This window comes from Mchenga conophoros, linkage group LG11 (assembly GCF_057382185.1).
Source record: "Mchenga conophoros isolate Kocher_MC1m ecotype Shallow Benthic linkage group LG11, M_conophoros_male_GT1.1, whole genome shotgun sequence".
NCBI classification, from domain to species: Eukaryota; Metazoa; Chordata; class Actinopteri; order Cichliformes; family Cichlidae; genus Mchenga; species Mchenga conophoros.
Window position 1 is genome coordinate 28,038,197 of NC_140536.1, and position 13,000 is coordinate 28,051,196.

A 13,000-nucleotide genomic window follows, 5' to 3' on the forward strand; every position below is an offset into this window, starting at 1 on the left:
AAGCATTTAAATAACAGTTTTTAAGATTATCTGCAATGTGTGTATTGAATGTTGTGATAGGCCCCTTTTTAAAATCTATTTATTAATTTCTCTTTTCTTTTAATGTTTACTGACTCTTAGTGAAGGCAGCTTCTGTGACGGCACTTGAGTCCACAAAAAATTTCCCTAAGGTGACAATAAAGTGTGCCTTATGATATCATACTGCGCTGCCAATCTCCCCCAACCCTCCTGGTACAAACACAAACACGATCAAGGAGAAAAATGTAAACTCGCCTTCTCCAGGCACGCTGGATGATGCGTGCAGCCTCGTTCCTCCTCCTGCGATGCTCCTTGTTGTACTCCCTGTGTGCACGTGTTGACATTGGTGCGTGTGCGGCAGATTGAGCCTTTCTTGGGGGGCTTTTGTGATCTACAGATGAACTCCTTCTTAATGAGGCTGAGCGAGTTTGGTCTTTGGTTGTGGCCTTCTCTGAAGTACGCGCCTTATGTCGTCTGTGTTTTTGTGGAGAGGTGTGGGCATTGGTAATTGCCCGGGCAGTCTGCACGCTCATGTGAGCATTACTCTTTTTTAGAGGCATGCAGTCTCTTCTACCGGCCTCAGTTTGGTCCACAGAGGAAACCGCTGTGGAAGGACTGGGTGAGTTTGACAAAAGTCGTTCCCTGAATTTGGGCATGGAGGGAGGTGTGGGTCTGAAGCCGGAAGGGGAGAGAAGTTCTGTCAGCCTTGTGGTCTGCAGAGCATCGGGGGAAGCATCACTGCTCACATGACTGCAGCCCAAAGCTTCAGGACAATCATGCGGTTCAGCTTCTTTACCTCTTCTAGAGGACCTGCTTTTGTGAACTGGTTGGAGTGGAGTTGAAATGAAAAAATAAAGATCATGTAAATGAATAAAACACCACTGTCTGTACTGTTTAGTCAAGATGAATGCATTTGCTCAATTAAAAGTTCATTTTAAACACCTAAAAAGTGTTTAAAATTAGTGTTTAAAAGTACACCTCTGTGCAATATCAATTTAAAGTCAATGATTCAAAATGCATTATTTCACAGAGTTAAATACTCCAGACTAAACTGACTATACAGGCTGCTGACCAACTAAATTGAGTCCACCTCTGATTTCTAGTTAGTTAATTGCATGAATGAGTTTATGAAATTAGCTTTGAAGACTGGAACTTCTCTCATTTTGGATCTGATGTGCTGTGCATATCTGTATATTTGCATCATGATTATACAAAATAATTTTTTTAGTGAAATTAAAAAATCTGATTGTCATCAAAAAGATGGTAAAGGACACGGGAAGATAAGTGAGCCACTAAAAATCAGCAAAGACTGAGCTGCAGCTGCAGAAAAGAACAGAACGAGCCACAAGATCACTAATCAGAAGTGTGGTGTAGTGGTTGTCCACAGACAGCGTGCTACTGCACAGCTTTGAAAGTAATTCAGACACAAGGGAGTCAAAGCTTTGTTGACAGCTTGGACAGTGTAAAGGACTGTCTACGATGGAGTCCAGCAAGTTCACTGCAAACCTGAGCGGGAAACTCAAAGGCAGTGGTTTGATGATATCAGACTCCATGATGGCAACAAGTATTACAGAAAATTATCAAAACAAATGAGCCAAATATTCCTGCATCACAAAGATCCAAAGCACACTGGCAGAATCGGTGTAAAGTAAAGTAAAAACTGGCCAAATGTGTTGCATGGCTTGAATCTAACAGAACACATTTGAGGTATGAAGGTGAAAAGCAGAGGAGCACAAAACTTTCCGCAAAGACCAGCTGAAAAAACCGTCCCAGGAGAATGGCAGAATATATCCTCAAATAAGTATGCAACAGTGACATCCATCATTCTGAAGAGGATTCAGTGTCTCATCAAAAAGAAAGGCAGACTTACAAAGTACTGATAAAACACTTTTACTGACTTCTGTTGCAGTGTGGTTTATATTTTTATCTATCTATCCATCCATCCATCCACTGACGCTTATCCTTTTTTAGGGTCGCGGGGGGTGCTGGAGCCTATCCCAGCTGTCCTAGGGTGAGAGGCAGAGTACACCCTGGACAGGTTGCCAGTCCGTCGCAGGGCTAACACATAGACAGAGACAACCATTCGCACTCACATTCACTCCCGCATTCACACCTTGTTTGTTTTTTTTAACAGGGTAAAATAAAGACAAGGGATGTGATTATGGTTAGTTATTAAAGCGATATTGCACAGGCGTGTCCTCACTTGTAAGCGCATTAACACTTACACTTCAGACTAAATTTGAGGATTTCTGTATTTTTGTACCTCTGTGTCTCTCCTCTTTGCTCTTAGTGCGTTCAGCTTTGGATGATTTCTTTGTTTCCACAGACGAATCATTCAAGGATAAGTCCTCTATAATGCTCACTAAGGACAGCTTTTCTTGCTCTGCTTTCACGGGTGAAACCCTCCGTTTCTCTGCTGTGGCCCCTGAAACTTGCTGCACGGCTTCTCTCTTCCGCTGTTCCTCTTCTCGCTTTCTAAACACAAAGAAAACCAGGCAAAAAATGCAAAAGAAACCTCGTCATTTGGTACAGGCAGTATTGTAGGTTTCTGGTTATTTTCTAACTCTGGACCTTTTTTTAAGAACATTCCTGGACGTCTTCTATACAGCTTGAATATAATCTGATAAGGATATTAGCTTATCATTAGTAATATGTGGAAAAAAAGCTTTGCTTAAAAGGCATGTCTAAATAAAACTGCCTGCTTGGATTACCATAAAAACCTGAAGTCAATGTGCCCTCTGAAAACAAATTTACTTGTCAAAAGTGTTGTTTAAGAGAATAAAGATGAGACTGGTGAGCAAATGGCAGAAGAAGAACGAGTCGGAAGAGGCAGACAGAGAGGAGACGTATGTGTGTGCTGGGCTGACAGAAAGAAAGATAGATATGGAGAGAGTGTGACTGCTTCAAAGGCAAAGTAAATGTAATTTGCGAGACACAGTGTGAGACAAACAGAGGGATGTCAGTGAGTAACTTCTAATGAATATAAACACCATGAAGCCATGTAATCGGTGATTACAGCTTAAGTGTGTGGTGGTTCTGGGTTTGTCTGGGCAACCAAATGTTAACCAAACCAAATGTGTTAATGTTCACTAAATAATATTTTCAATTCAATTCAGTCAGACACCTGTTTATATTGTAGGGTAAAGACCCTACAATGTTAGAGAGAGAAGTCTGATGAGCCCCTATGAGTAAGGACTCGGCGACGGAGGGGAGGAAAAACTTCCTTTCCTCTGAGTTTGAGGTGAAGCTCACTCGGATTTTAACTCATCCAAGAGTTTTAGGAGATCGACCTATGATGTCAATTTGAAAATCTTATGTCACCTCATTCTCGATTTATCATATTCATAAACTTGGGTGTCCCTCAGCTTTTCACAGAAATGCAACAGAGGTATGCAGATGCATGCTCCATGTATCCTTAACATATACCTATGGGGCTTGATATTTCAGATTGATTATATGAGTAGAAAGATTCAAGAAGCTAACATGGGAAAAATATGTAAGTACACTCACTCCAGCATTCTGGATCATCCTTTCAGGGTGTTTTAGGACAGCCCGATAATAATACATTCCAATAGTAAAGCCTGTATGTTTAATATGCGCACTGAAGGACATATCTTGGTCAAAAATAACTCCAAGATTCCTCAAAGTGTTATTGCAAGGCAAGATTATACCATCCAGTGAAGAGGTCAGATCTTTATGTCTTTAAGACATGCTTGTAGTTTAACTAGTTGCTGTGTGTCACCTGGCTTCATAGACAAATATAGCTGGGTATCATCTGCATAGCAATGAAAATATATGTAATGTTTTCTCATAATGCTTTCTAAGGGAAATAATATAAACAGTATTGGTCCCAGCACAGGACCCTGTGGAACTCCCTCAATAACCTTTGCGTTTGAAGAAGACTCCCCATCTACATGAACAAATTTGAGTCCGTCAGACAGATATGATTGAAACCCCTGCAGTGTATTTCTTTAATACTGTGTATTCTAATGTATACAATATTGTGGTCAACAGTGTCAAATGCTGCACTGAAACCTAGCAGAACAAGCACAGACATGAGTCCACTGTCAGATGCCATAAGGAGATCACTGCTAGGCTCTGTTAACGCTGGTTAATAAAAGCTAGTTATGCCAATTCCTTCACTTTACCATTATACCTATAACTCTGGCATGACCCTATATGTGTCTCTCACTTGGCTGCATCCTTGCGCAGTTGCTCGTGTCGCATGAGGAGCTGCTTTCTCTCCCTGAAGGCCTTGCGGACAGTGTAGCCCTTGTAGACCGCCTGGATTGAGGCGGCAGCGATGTCCTGGATAGCTGCTATGGACAGAGCACCATGCTCCAGCATGAACTGAGTCACCTCACTGTGCCCCCCCAGCAGAGCATAGTCCAGAGGGGTGTACCTGCACAGCATAAACAGTGTGATTCATACATCTATTTTCCTACTTTTTAAGCTTCACCTCGGCTGCTTTCATTGTGGTCTCAGTTCTCACCTCTCCTCACTGTGCTCCATTTGATTGGGAAAGGCATTGTAGCCCAGCAGCAGTTTCACAGCGTCAAGGTAGCCATTGTTACATGACCAGTGGAGAGCGGTCCGGCCCTGGACCCCCATAAAGAAAAAAACAGCATTAACGTTGTATGTTTAAACCTTACAAAAAAAAGTCAGACATGAAAGTGTATTCAAGCAAATACAGGCAATTTCTTACCTCCTTGTCCTGTATATTAGGATCAGCGTGGTTCTCCATGAGAACAGCCATGCAGGTGATGTAACCACCGTAAGCTGCGCACTGCAGTGGAGTCCTTCCTGCATGATCCTGCAAAAAGTTTACACAGCAGATCAGAAGTTTTGGAGCTACGACATAGACAGCTTTGAAGTTCACAATGATCAGCCATATGCTTTACGCTGGACACGAGAATCCAAACTGTTTTTGGTCGTTAATGAGGACAAAATCCAAAATTCATGTTCAGTATGTAACTAGGAAGTCACTCGGTGCTGTATTAGATTATCCATAACAATGTTGTTTTATGATTATTAACCAGAGATAGTTTCTGTTGCTCTAAAGAACGGAACACACAGGTGAAACACTACCAAATGAAAGCAGTTTAAATGAAATAGAAGTAACTGTAACAAAAATTTATGACTAAATGTTTCCAATTGACCATGACAATTTAATATGACACACTACTGCAGCAGCACGTTGGCTTTGGTTAAACTTTATTGCATTTTGCTGCAGGGCTGAGGTAGAGGGTGAGTGGTCACGCTTCATATTAAAGAAAAAAAACATCCTTTCATCCCCTCTCCTGCTCTAGTATGTTCACTGTAACCTTTTATTAACCTGTAATTTTAAACTGAATTTGGACGATTTAATCCTAATGGTTACTTTATCAGTTATAGTTATCTAGTGTGTGAAGGAGGCTATCAGTAGGCTGAAACAAAATGAACCTATCAGACAGATAGCAAAAACTTTAGTAGAAGCCAAATCAGAAACCTGGTACATTCTTAAAAAGAATGGTGTAGTGGTTAACATATAAATTAGACACCTGAAGGGTCGCTGGTTAGATTGCAGTCGGAGACAAAAATCCCTTTTGGGGTTGTGTCAGGAAGGGCATCTGGTGTTCCACTCTACCAAATCAAACTTGCAGAGATACCCATTTTGGCATGGCTGCCATGTTGTGAAACACCAAAAGGACTAAAAACTAAAACTAGAGTGTGTGATGAGGATTATTTCCAGGATTAAGAAAAACAACTTTACACCACCTATCTGAATCAAGAACACACTTGACGAGGTAGGAGTATCACTTTCCAAGTCCACAATTGAAAGACACCCTTTATGAATATGAAGACAGAGGGTGTACAACAAGGTGCAAACCATTGGTTACACTCACGAACAAGAAGGTCCGATTACACTTTGCAAGAAAACTATCTAAAAGAGCCAAAACAGGTCTGGAAGAATTCTAGGATGGATGAAAGCAAGATGAACTTGTACTAGAATGATGTGAAGAGAAAAGCCTGGAAAAAGAGAGAAACAACTCATGATCTAAAGCATACCACATCATCTGTCAAACATGGCAGAGGCAATGTTATGGTATGGGCATGTATGATCCAGAGGAACTGGGTCACTAGTGTTCATTGATGATCTGGCTGCTGACAGAAGTTGCAGGATGAACAGTAGAGTGTACTCTTTGCTTAGATTCAGCCAAATGCTGTCAACAGATCAGACACACTTCACACTGCAAATGGATAATGACCCAGTTATATAATGGAGAGACTGACAAACAAGCAGCACATCTGGTGGATCATCATAGGAGAGGAAACACAACATGTCTATGGCTTCTTTTGTTTGTTTTTAAGCCTTTAAATAGTCTTACCCCACCCTAACTAAGCTCTTACATGTGCACTCACCATGCTGGTTGCTCAGGTCAGCTGATCAGCTGCTCCTAGATAATGCGAGGGCACAGCAAAAGCTCAGAGGGAACAGATCTTTTGCTGTGGCAGCACCTAAGTTGTGGAATTCGCTGCCACTGCATATTAGACAGGCTTCTGCACTGCCCATTTTAAGTCACTTCTTAAACCTACCTCTTTTCACTTTCCACAGTGTGAGAGGTGATTTTCATTGTTTTAATTGTTTTTGTATAAATGGTTTTGTATATTTATTCTGTTCTTAAGCACTTTAGTCAGCACTTGCTGTTTCAAATCTCTTTATAAATAAGACAGCTTAGCTTAGCTAGGCTTCTATACTTTAGACGCCCGTTGCCTGCAAATGATTTTAATCCAAGTATTAAAAACAACTACTCCCTTAGTGAAATATGTTTATGCATACCTGTACATTGGGACTTATCCCATTCTCCATCAGTATCTGACAGACTTCAGCGTTCCCTCCTAGAGCTGCCCAGTGTAGAGCAGTGTGACCATCTACGTCCACCAGGTCAACACGTGCAGAACCTTTATTCAAAACATTCGCATGACTACAAAGACCACAGGAAAACTGAAAAAGGAAATAAGACTTTCCCGAAATTACTGAGAAAGTGTAACTAACATATGTTAATGAACACTCACCTTTGATCAGTGTTAGTATGACATCTCTGTGTCCCATCTCACAGGCACGAAACAGTGGTGTGTGTTTCATGACATCCAGAGAGTCAACCATTGCGCCCTTCTCCAAAAGCAGCTTCACTGTGCTCTCATGGCCTGACAGGGAGGCCGCATGGAGCGCTGTTTAAACACACACACACACACACATGCACATGATAAAACATGATGTCCTGAATCACTCCTCAGGTCTGTCCCTTCTTTTTCTCCACATCACTCCTTTGACTGATGCTCCTGTTTGGGCTGTGACTAAAGCCTGGTCAGTGAAGGGTTAAACAGGGGGAGACATTTAATGAGGAGTGGTGCACTTAATCCTCCTTGTGGAAATCCCACCTTGCCCTCACTCCAGTCCCCAGACAGTACAGACTGGAGTCAAGTGCATGGAAGTGATTCGGTCATTTACACTGCCCTTCACACTGTCTAATTAGCATGATTCAACCGTTGCATGTAATTCATGCATAAACAATGACCGTCGAGCAGAGGGGCTATCGCCATGGAGATTATAGGTTCAAATAGCCCCGGGGGGTCAAAGCGTGGCGGGAAGTCGTGTGCGCCAGCATGTATGTGTGTTTGTCAAAGGACAGTGCTGGCAGTAGTGCGTGTCTGTGACGAGCTCACATTAATTTTGCTCACAGTATCACTTCCCTCTCTCCTGTGATCTCACTGCCTCTTTTGCACTTTTGGGGGAATCCCCTGTGACATCATCATCCCAACTTTAAAACAAGCAACCAGTAAGGACAAAGGTATGTATGTATGTGTACATAGAGCATTAAGACCAGGGAAATTATGTCATCATTCCCTCGAAGCACACAGAGGACAGGGGAAGTGGGCCAAAGCAGTTCGGAGGAGCTTTAGTTCCTCCTCTGGTTTGTCAAGTCCTCACCAGTGCCACCGTACTTGTCTGCCATGTTGATGTCAATGTTTGGGGTGAGGGCCAGCATGGTGCGAATGACATCGTCACTGCCCTTCCCAGCAGCCCACATGAACGCTGTTCTCCCCTCTAGATCGGGCTCGTCTTTCACCGACGGATGGGACAGGAATACGCCAACTGTCTCCTTCATGCACACAGAAAGAAAAACGCAGGTTATTTGTGTTGTTTTTTGGACCAAGGTGAAGATACTGAAACATAATTACAACAAACTAACAAGATGAAGATCTGGTTTATTATTCTGCTGTAATTTAAAACAGGCGTTTGAATAATCAAGCGTTTAAACTGTCTGGTGTAGGACTTTCAAATATCAGTAACACTTGTAAGAGTCTAAGTTAAATAGTTTCTCATTTATAAGACTTTTTGTCAATTTTCCATTAAGGGGACCTTGAAGACCTTGGTGGATATAAGCCAGATTTCAATGGATTGTTAACATAAGCCCACTCTACACCCCTACAAAGTTTTATTGGAATTATTTCAAAACTTTTTGAGACATCGTGTTTACAGACAGCACGACAGGAAAACACTACCAAAACACAACCTCCTTGGCGGAGGTAACAATATGTGAGTCAGTGACTCACAGCATTGTTGCTTTGTGCCCCATAGTGCAGAGGTGTTGCCCCTTGGCTGTCTGAGGGAATAGTGCCTGATGTGTTCCTCTCCAGCAGCAGGTGGACAATTTTCGCATGGCCTGAAAAAGACACGTTTTTCATCAGAGGGACATGCTGGGAAACAAGGATGTGAAGCGCCAGGACGACAGCTCAACCACACCATCTTACAGATGCAGCGTGTGTTTTTGTTTGTACAGTTAACGTGACACTAAAGAAATAAACAGGTCGCTATCACACATGCTGTCACCCAGAAGTTTGGAGTCATTTTTGATGTAAATAAAGGCTATTCTGAGCGACAAATATATGAAAATACGTCACAAACCAGCAAAAAATTGCTTGTATGACGACTGTTTAATGATGTTTTCAGTTGTGCCCCTGTGAGATGTCTTATTTTAAACCACAGACGTAGTTTTGCACCTCGGCCTCCCACTTCTCTTTCTGTTCTGGTTAAAGCCAATTTTGCACACTTTTGAGACTACTGAGTAGTTCCCACTTTTCTATGAAATCATTTGTTTGTTTGCTTTAACTGGTTTTTAAGTACAAGACTCAGTTTCTCAGAACTTGTATATTGTGAAGTTTCTGAAGGAATTTTATTTTATTTTCTGTGTGACTATGATCAAACCCATTTAGGATGATTTGCCACACGCCCAAATAGGCACATTTTTTCCTTTTTTTAAAAACAGCACATTTGCTATCTGCTGTGTTAACTTAATCGATTCAAGTCTCACTGGAACAGGGTGGTTGCTGAAATGTGCGTCTGTATTCCTTCCACAGACATTCAGTTAAAAATGACTTATGATTAATGACAGTATTAATCTTTGATGGTCACTTATAACATTTCTGATCTAAAAAGCACTTCAAACTTTTGAGTGAAAGTGTAAGATAACTGGAAGTGTTCACACAATAGGACTAAATAAATAGAACTGCTGGAGGAACCAGAGAAAAAGTCAGGGTGTTGCCTTCACACCACACATTTTAATGCCATTTTATCTGATCCATTCTTCTTCTTTTGGCTGCTCTCACTAGTAGTCATGAAATCTGACCATGTCTCTGTCACACCAACCCTCTACAGGTCCTACCTTTCCTACATCCATGGACCTCCTATGAGTACTTCCTCCTCTTCCTCCTGTCTGTGAGCTCCAGCGTCAACAACCTCTGTCCAGTATACCGACTATCCCTCCACTGCATATGTCCAAATCATCTTAGCCTTGCCTCTCTAACTTTGTCTCCTAAACATGTGACCCCAGCTGTCCCTCTGATGTTCTCATTTCTAATCTTGTCCATCCTTGCAACTCCCAATGAAAATCTTAAATTCTGCCACCTGCAGCTCGGCTTTGTGTCAGTGCCACCATCTCCAAACCATACATCATTGCAGGTCTCACTACCATCTGCACTCTTGTTGCTGTCCTTCTGTCAAAAATCACCCCTCATACTCATAACACCCACTCCACCCTATCCCTACACTCTTCTTTACCTCTCTTGTGCACTGTCTTTTGCTTTGGATTCGGATTGACCCCAGGTATTTCACCTCATCCATCTCCACTACCTCTACTCCTGTATCTTTACCTTTCCACCTGTCTCCCTCTCATTCACACACATGTATTCTGTCTCGCTTCAAGCATCTTTCATTCCTCTTCTCTCCAGAGCATACCTCCACCCTTTTACCTATTTTTCACCTGCTCCCTGTTCTCACTACAGTGTCATCTGCAAACACTGAAATGGAGTAAATGGACACTTCTGCCTAACCTCATTTGCAAACCTGCCCATCACCAAAGTGGCTGAGAGACTGAAACCTAAGCTGCTAGAAAGGAAAAAATGTGGATTCTAAATTCGACTGGTAGTTTAGCTTTTAAGGATATAATTTCTAAAAAGCCTGAAATTCTTGCAGGTTCTTGTAATAATAAACTGCATATAAGATGTGTGTCAACTCACCCAGCAAAGCAGCCCAGTGCAGCGGTGTTCTGAAGAGGTTATCATAAGCTGTTACATTACAGCCCTCATAAGACGTCAGCACCTCCACTACTGCCTCGTTGCCATCAGCAACGGCAAAGTGAAGGGGCGTCCGACCCTCATAGTCCTGCCAGTTCAGCAGGGACTCAGTGGGTGCTGCTTCCTTTACACAAACACAGACAGTAACAAGAAAAGATGCAAACATGCAGGTTTGATGTGTGAGGATGGGAAATGAAGACAAATGAATTTGTGATCGTGTGTGTGGATATGGCGTGTACCAGTATACAGCGGACAGTTTCTGTGGCACTGGGCTCCTGACTGTGTGCAGCCCAGTGCAGGGGGATCTTGCCTTCACTGTCTGGGATGCCGATGTTGGAGTCGTGCTTGATCAGAAGGCGAACGTGTTCTGGTCGGTTATAAAAAGCTGACCAGTGAAGAGCAGTTTGCTGTCGACAGAATGACGATAAAAGATGACACAAAGATTTGTCAATGGTGCTAAAATTAAAATGGGCAGTCGTAAGACTGGGTTTGAGGTTTCCACTTCAAAAAAAAAATCACTACACTATGATACAGCCAGGAAATATGAGGGAACGTGCTACACAAAGCTCATATTGAAGATCCACCAGTGAGCTGAGATTTAAACCTAGATGCCGACAACTGAGCTATTCTGAGATTTGCTGAAACCACTGTCATCTGACACGATGATGCATATTGGATTATTACAAAACTAACTACTGATGTCAGATACACATCAGGTTGAGCAGACAGAGAACACTGTGTGTTTGTGGTTTTATCAGCAAGAACACAGGACAAAGCTACAGCTTGTTAAGCTTTTCACTGAACGTGTTTATGTATGTATGACTTAATGTGTGTATGACTTAAAACCGCCGCTGCATCTACCAAATGGCTTTGAGTGAGTCTGTTTGAAGGTTAATGGCTTGACGCCCTGGCTGGCTGTTTTGTGACTGAGAACAGTTATAAAGACAGATGGATATTTACGCACTCTACTCCACTACCTTATTCTTGTCCTGTGTGTCAACCTCTCCAGGTCCAATATGTTTGAGGAGCAGGGCGAGCGCTTTAGGTGAGGGGTGTCTGGTGGCCAGGTGGAGTGGGGTCATTTCCTCTAAATCTTTCTGCAGCCAGTTAGCACGCCTGGACAGCAGCAGCTTCAGGAAACGCACGTTCCCCTGCAGCAACCAAGAGGGACAAACTGTGCTGATAAGAAGCTCAGAAATCGCCAATTCTCCTCAACATTAGTCATGAACCAGCAACAATGACACACACACTCCCACACACACACACACACACTCCCCGGGCTTTTAGCCACGTCTGGTTCAATCCACAGGTCATCCATCTTCGTTCCCTCCTCCTGCCTCACTCCTCAGTGTGTGTGATGAGCTGTTAAACAGTAAACAGCAGCACTCTGCCTGCCATCCCCTCCTCATCATCGTCATCATCTTTATACTCACTTTTTTGGTCTTTCACCAGCAGGCCACTGGGTGCAACAGTGGCCACACAGCAGCAGTGCGAGGGTGAACATGTGTGAGGGTGTTTAGTATCGTTCTGTGACCACAAAGCCACAGACTGACAGATCTATCTCGTGTGTGAGCATGCATCTAGACTCTAAGAGAGTGTGTGTGTGTTCCTGTCCTCCTATTCTCAGTCCAATTAGATCAGTAATCCCTTGCCTCTCTCGCTGTCTCAGCCACTTATTGATCAGATGTCAAAGAGACAGGGCTTCCCATCACTAGCATCCCCCAACATACACACACTCCCCATCTACGAGACAGATCCTAGTAACCTATTACCTTCCCTCTCCCTTCAGTGATATGATGATCCTGTATCAGTACACTCTAATAAAAGAAGCTGCCAATAAATAACAGAGAGGTAAAGAGATATTATTAGCACCACATCCCCGTTGTTCTCATCACTCTGGAGGTTTTGTCATTAACTCTTTGTCTTCATTGTCCCTAAGTGTGTAGATTGAAACAGCAGAAATACTCCATGCAGAATAATTCTTCATGTACAAGCATGTGCATAGGAAGCTCATAGCTACACTGCTTGTGTCTGAGGCCCATAAATCAGGTCATATTATCTTCAATAAGCCCTAAGGCAGGGGTGCCCAATCCCGGTCCTCGAGAGCTACCGTCCTGCAGCTTTTAGATGCATCCTTGTTCCCACACACCTGAATCAAATGAATGGCTTGTTATCAGGCCTTTGCCAAACATGATGGCATGCTGAAGAGATCAAACCATTTGATTCAGCTGTGTTGGAGTAGGGATGCATCTAAAAGCTGCAGGATAGTAGCTCTCGAGGACCGGGATTGGGCACCCCTGCCCTAAGGCCATAATTACAGCCACTAGGGGGCACTGGCTTCCCATTGGAGCTGACAGACTGTCAA

The 13,000-nt window shown here is 42.8% G+C and overlaps 1 protein-coding gene across 3 annotated transcripts in view; it reads right to left on the reverse strand.

Annotated features, from left to right (window-relative positions):
- The window catches only part of invs (inversin), a 43,312-nt gene that overhangs the window by 22,157 nt on the left and 8,155 nt on the right, over positions 1–13,000 (reverse strand). For 2 of the 3 annotated variants that reach the window (XM_085292200.1, XM_085292199.1), the window contains exons 5-16: positions 11,613–11,786; positions 10,875–11,042; positions 10,579–10,759; positions 8,617–8,726; positions 7,991–8,162; positions 7,075–7,230; positions 6,839–6,960; positions 4,724–4,831; positions 4,511–4,617; positions 4,211–4,420; positions 2,282–2,493; positions 274–841 (exon numbers count right to left, since the gene is read on the reverse strand). In XM_085292200.1, the coding sequence (XP_085148326.1) occupies positions 274–841; positions 2,282–2,493; positions 4,211–4,420; positions 4,511–4,617; positions 4,724–4,831; positions 6,839–6,960; positions 7,075–7,230; positions 7,991–8,162; positions 8,617–8,726; positions 10,579–10,759; positions 10,875–11,042; positions 11,613–11,786 (2,288 nt within the window). Of the gene's footprint in view, positions 1–273; positions 842–1,996; positions 2,132–2,281; positions 2,494–4,210; positions 4,421–4,510; positions 4,618–4,723; positions 4,832–6,838; positions 6,961–7,074; positions 7,231–7,990; positions 8,163–8,616; positions 8,727–10,578; positions 10,760–10,874; positions 11,043–11,612; positions 11,787–13,000 lie in introns of those variants that run through there. The other variant, XM_085292201.1, reaches the window with a different exon arrangement.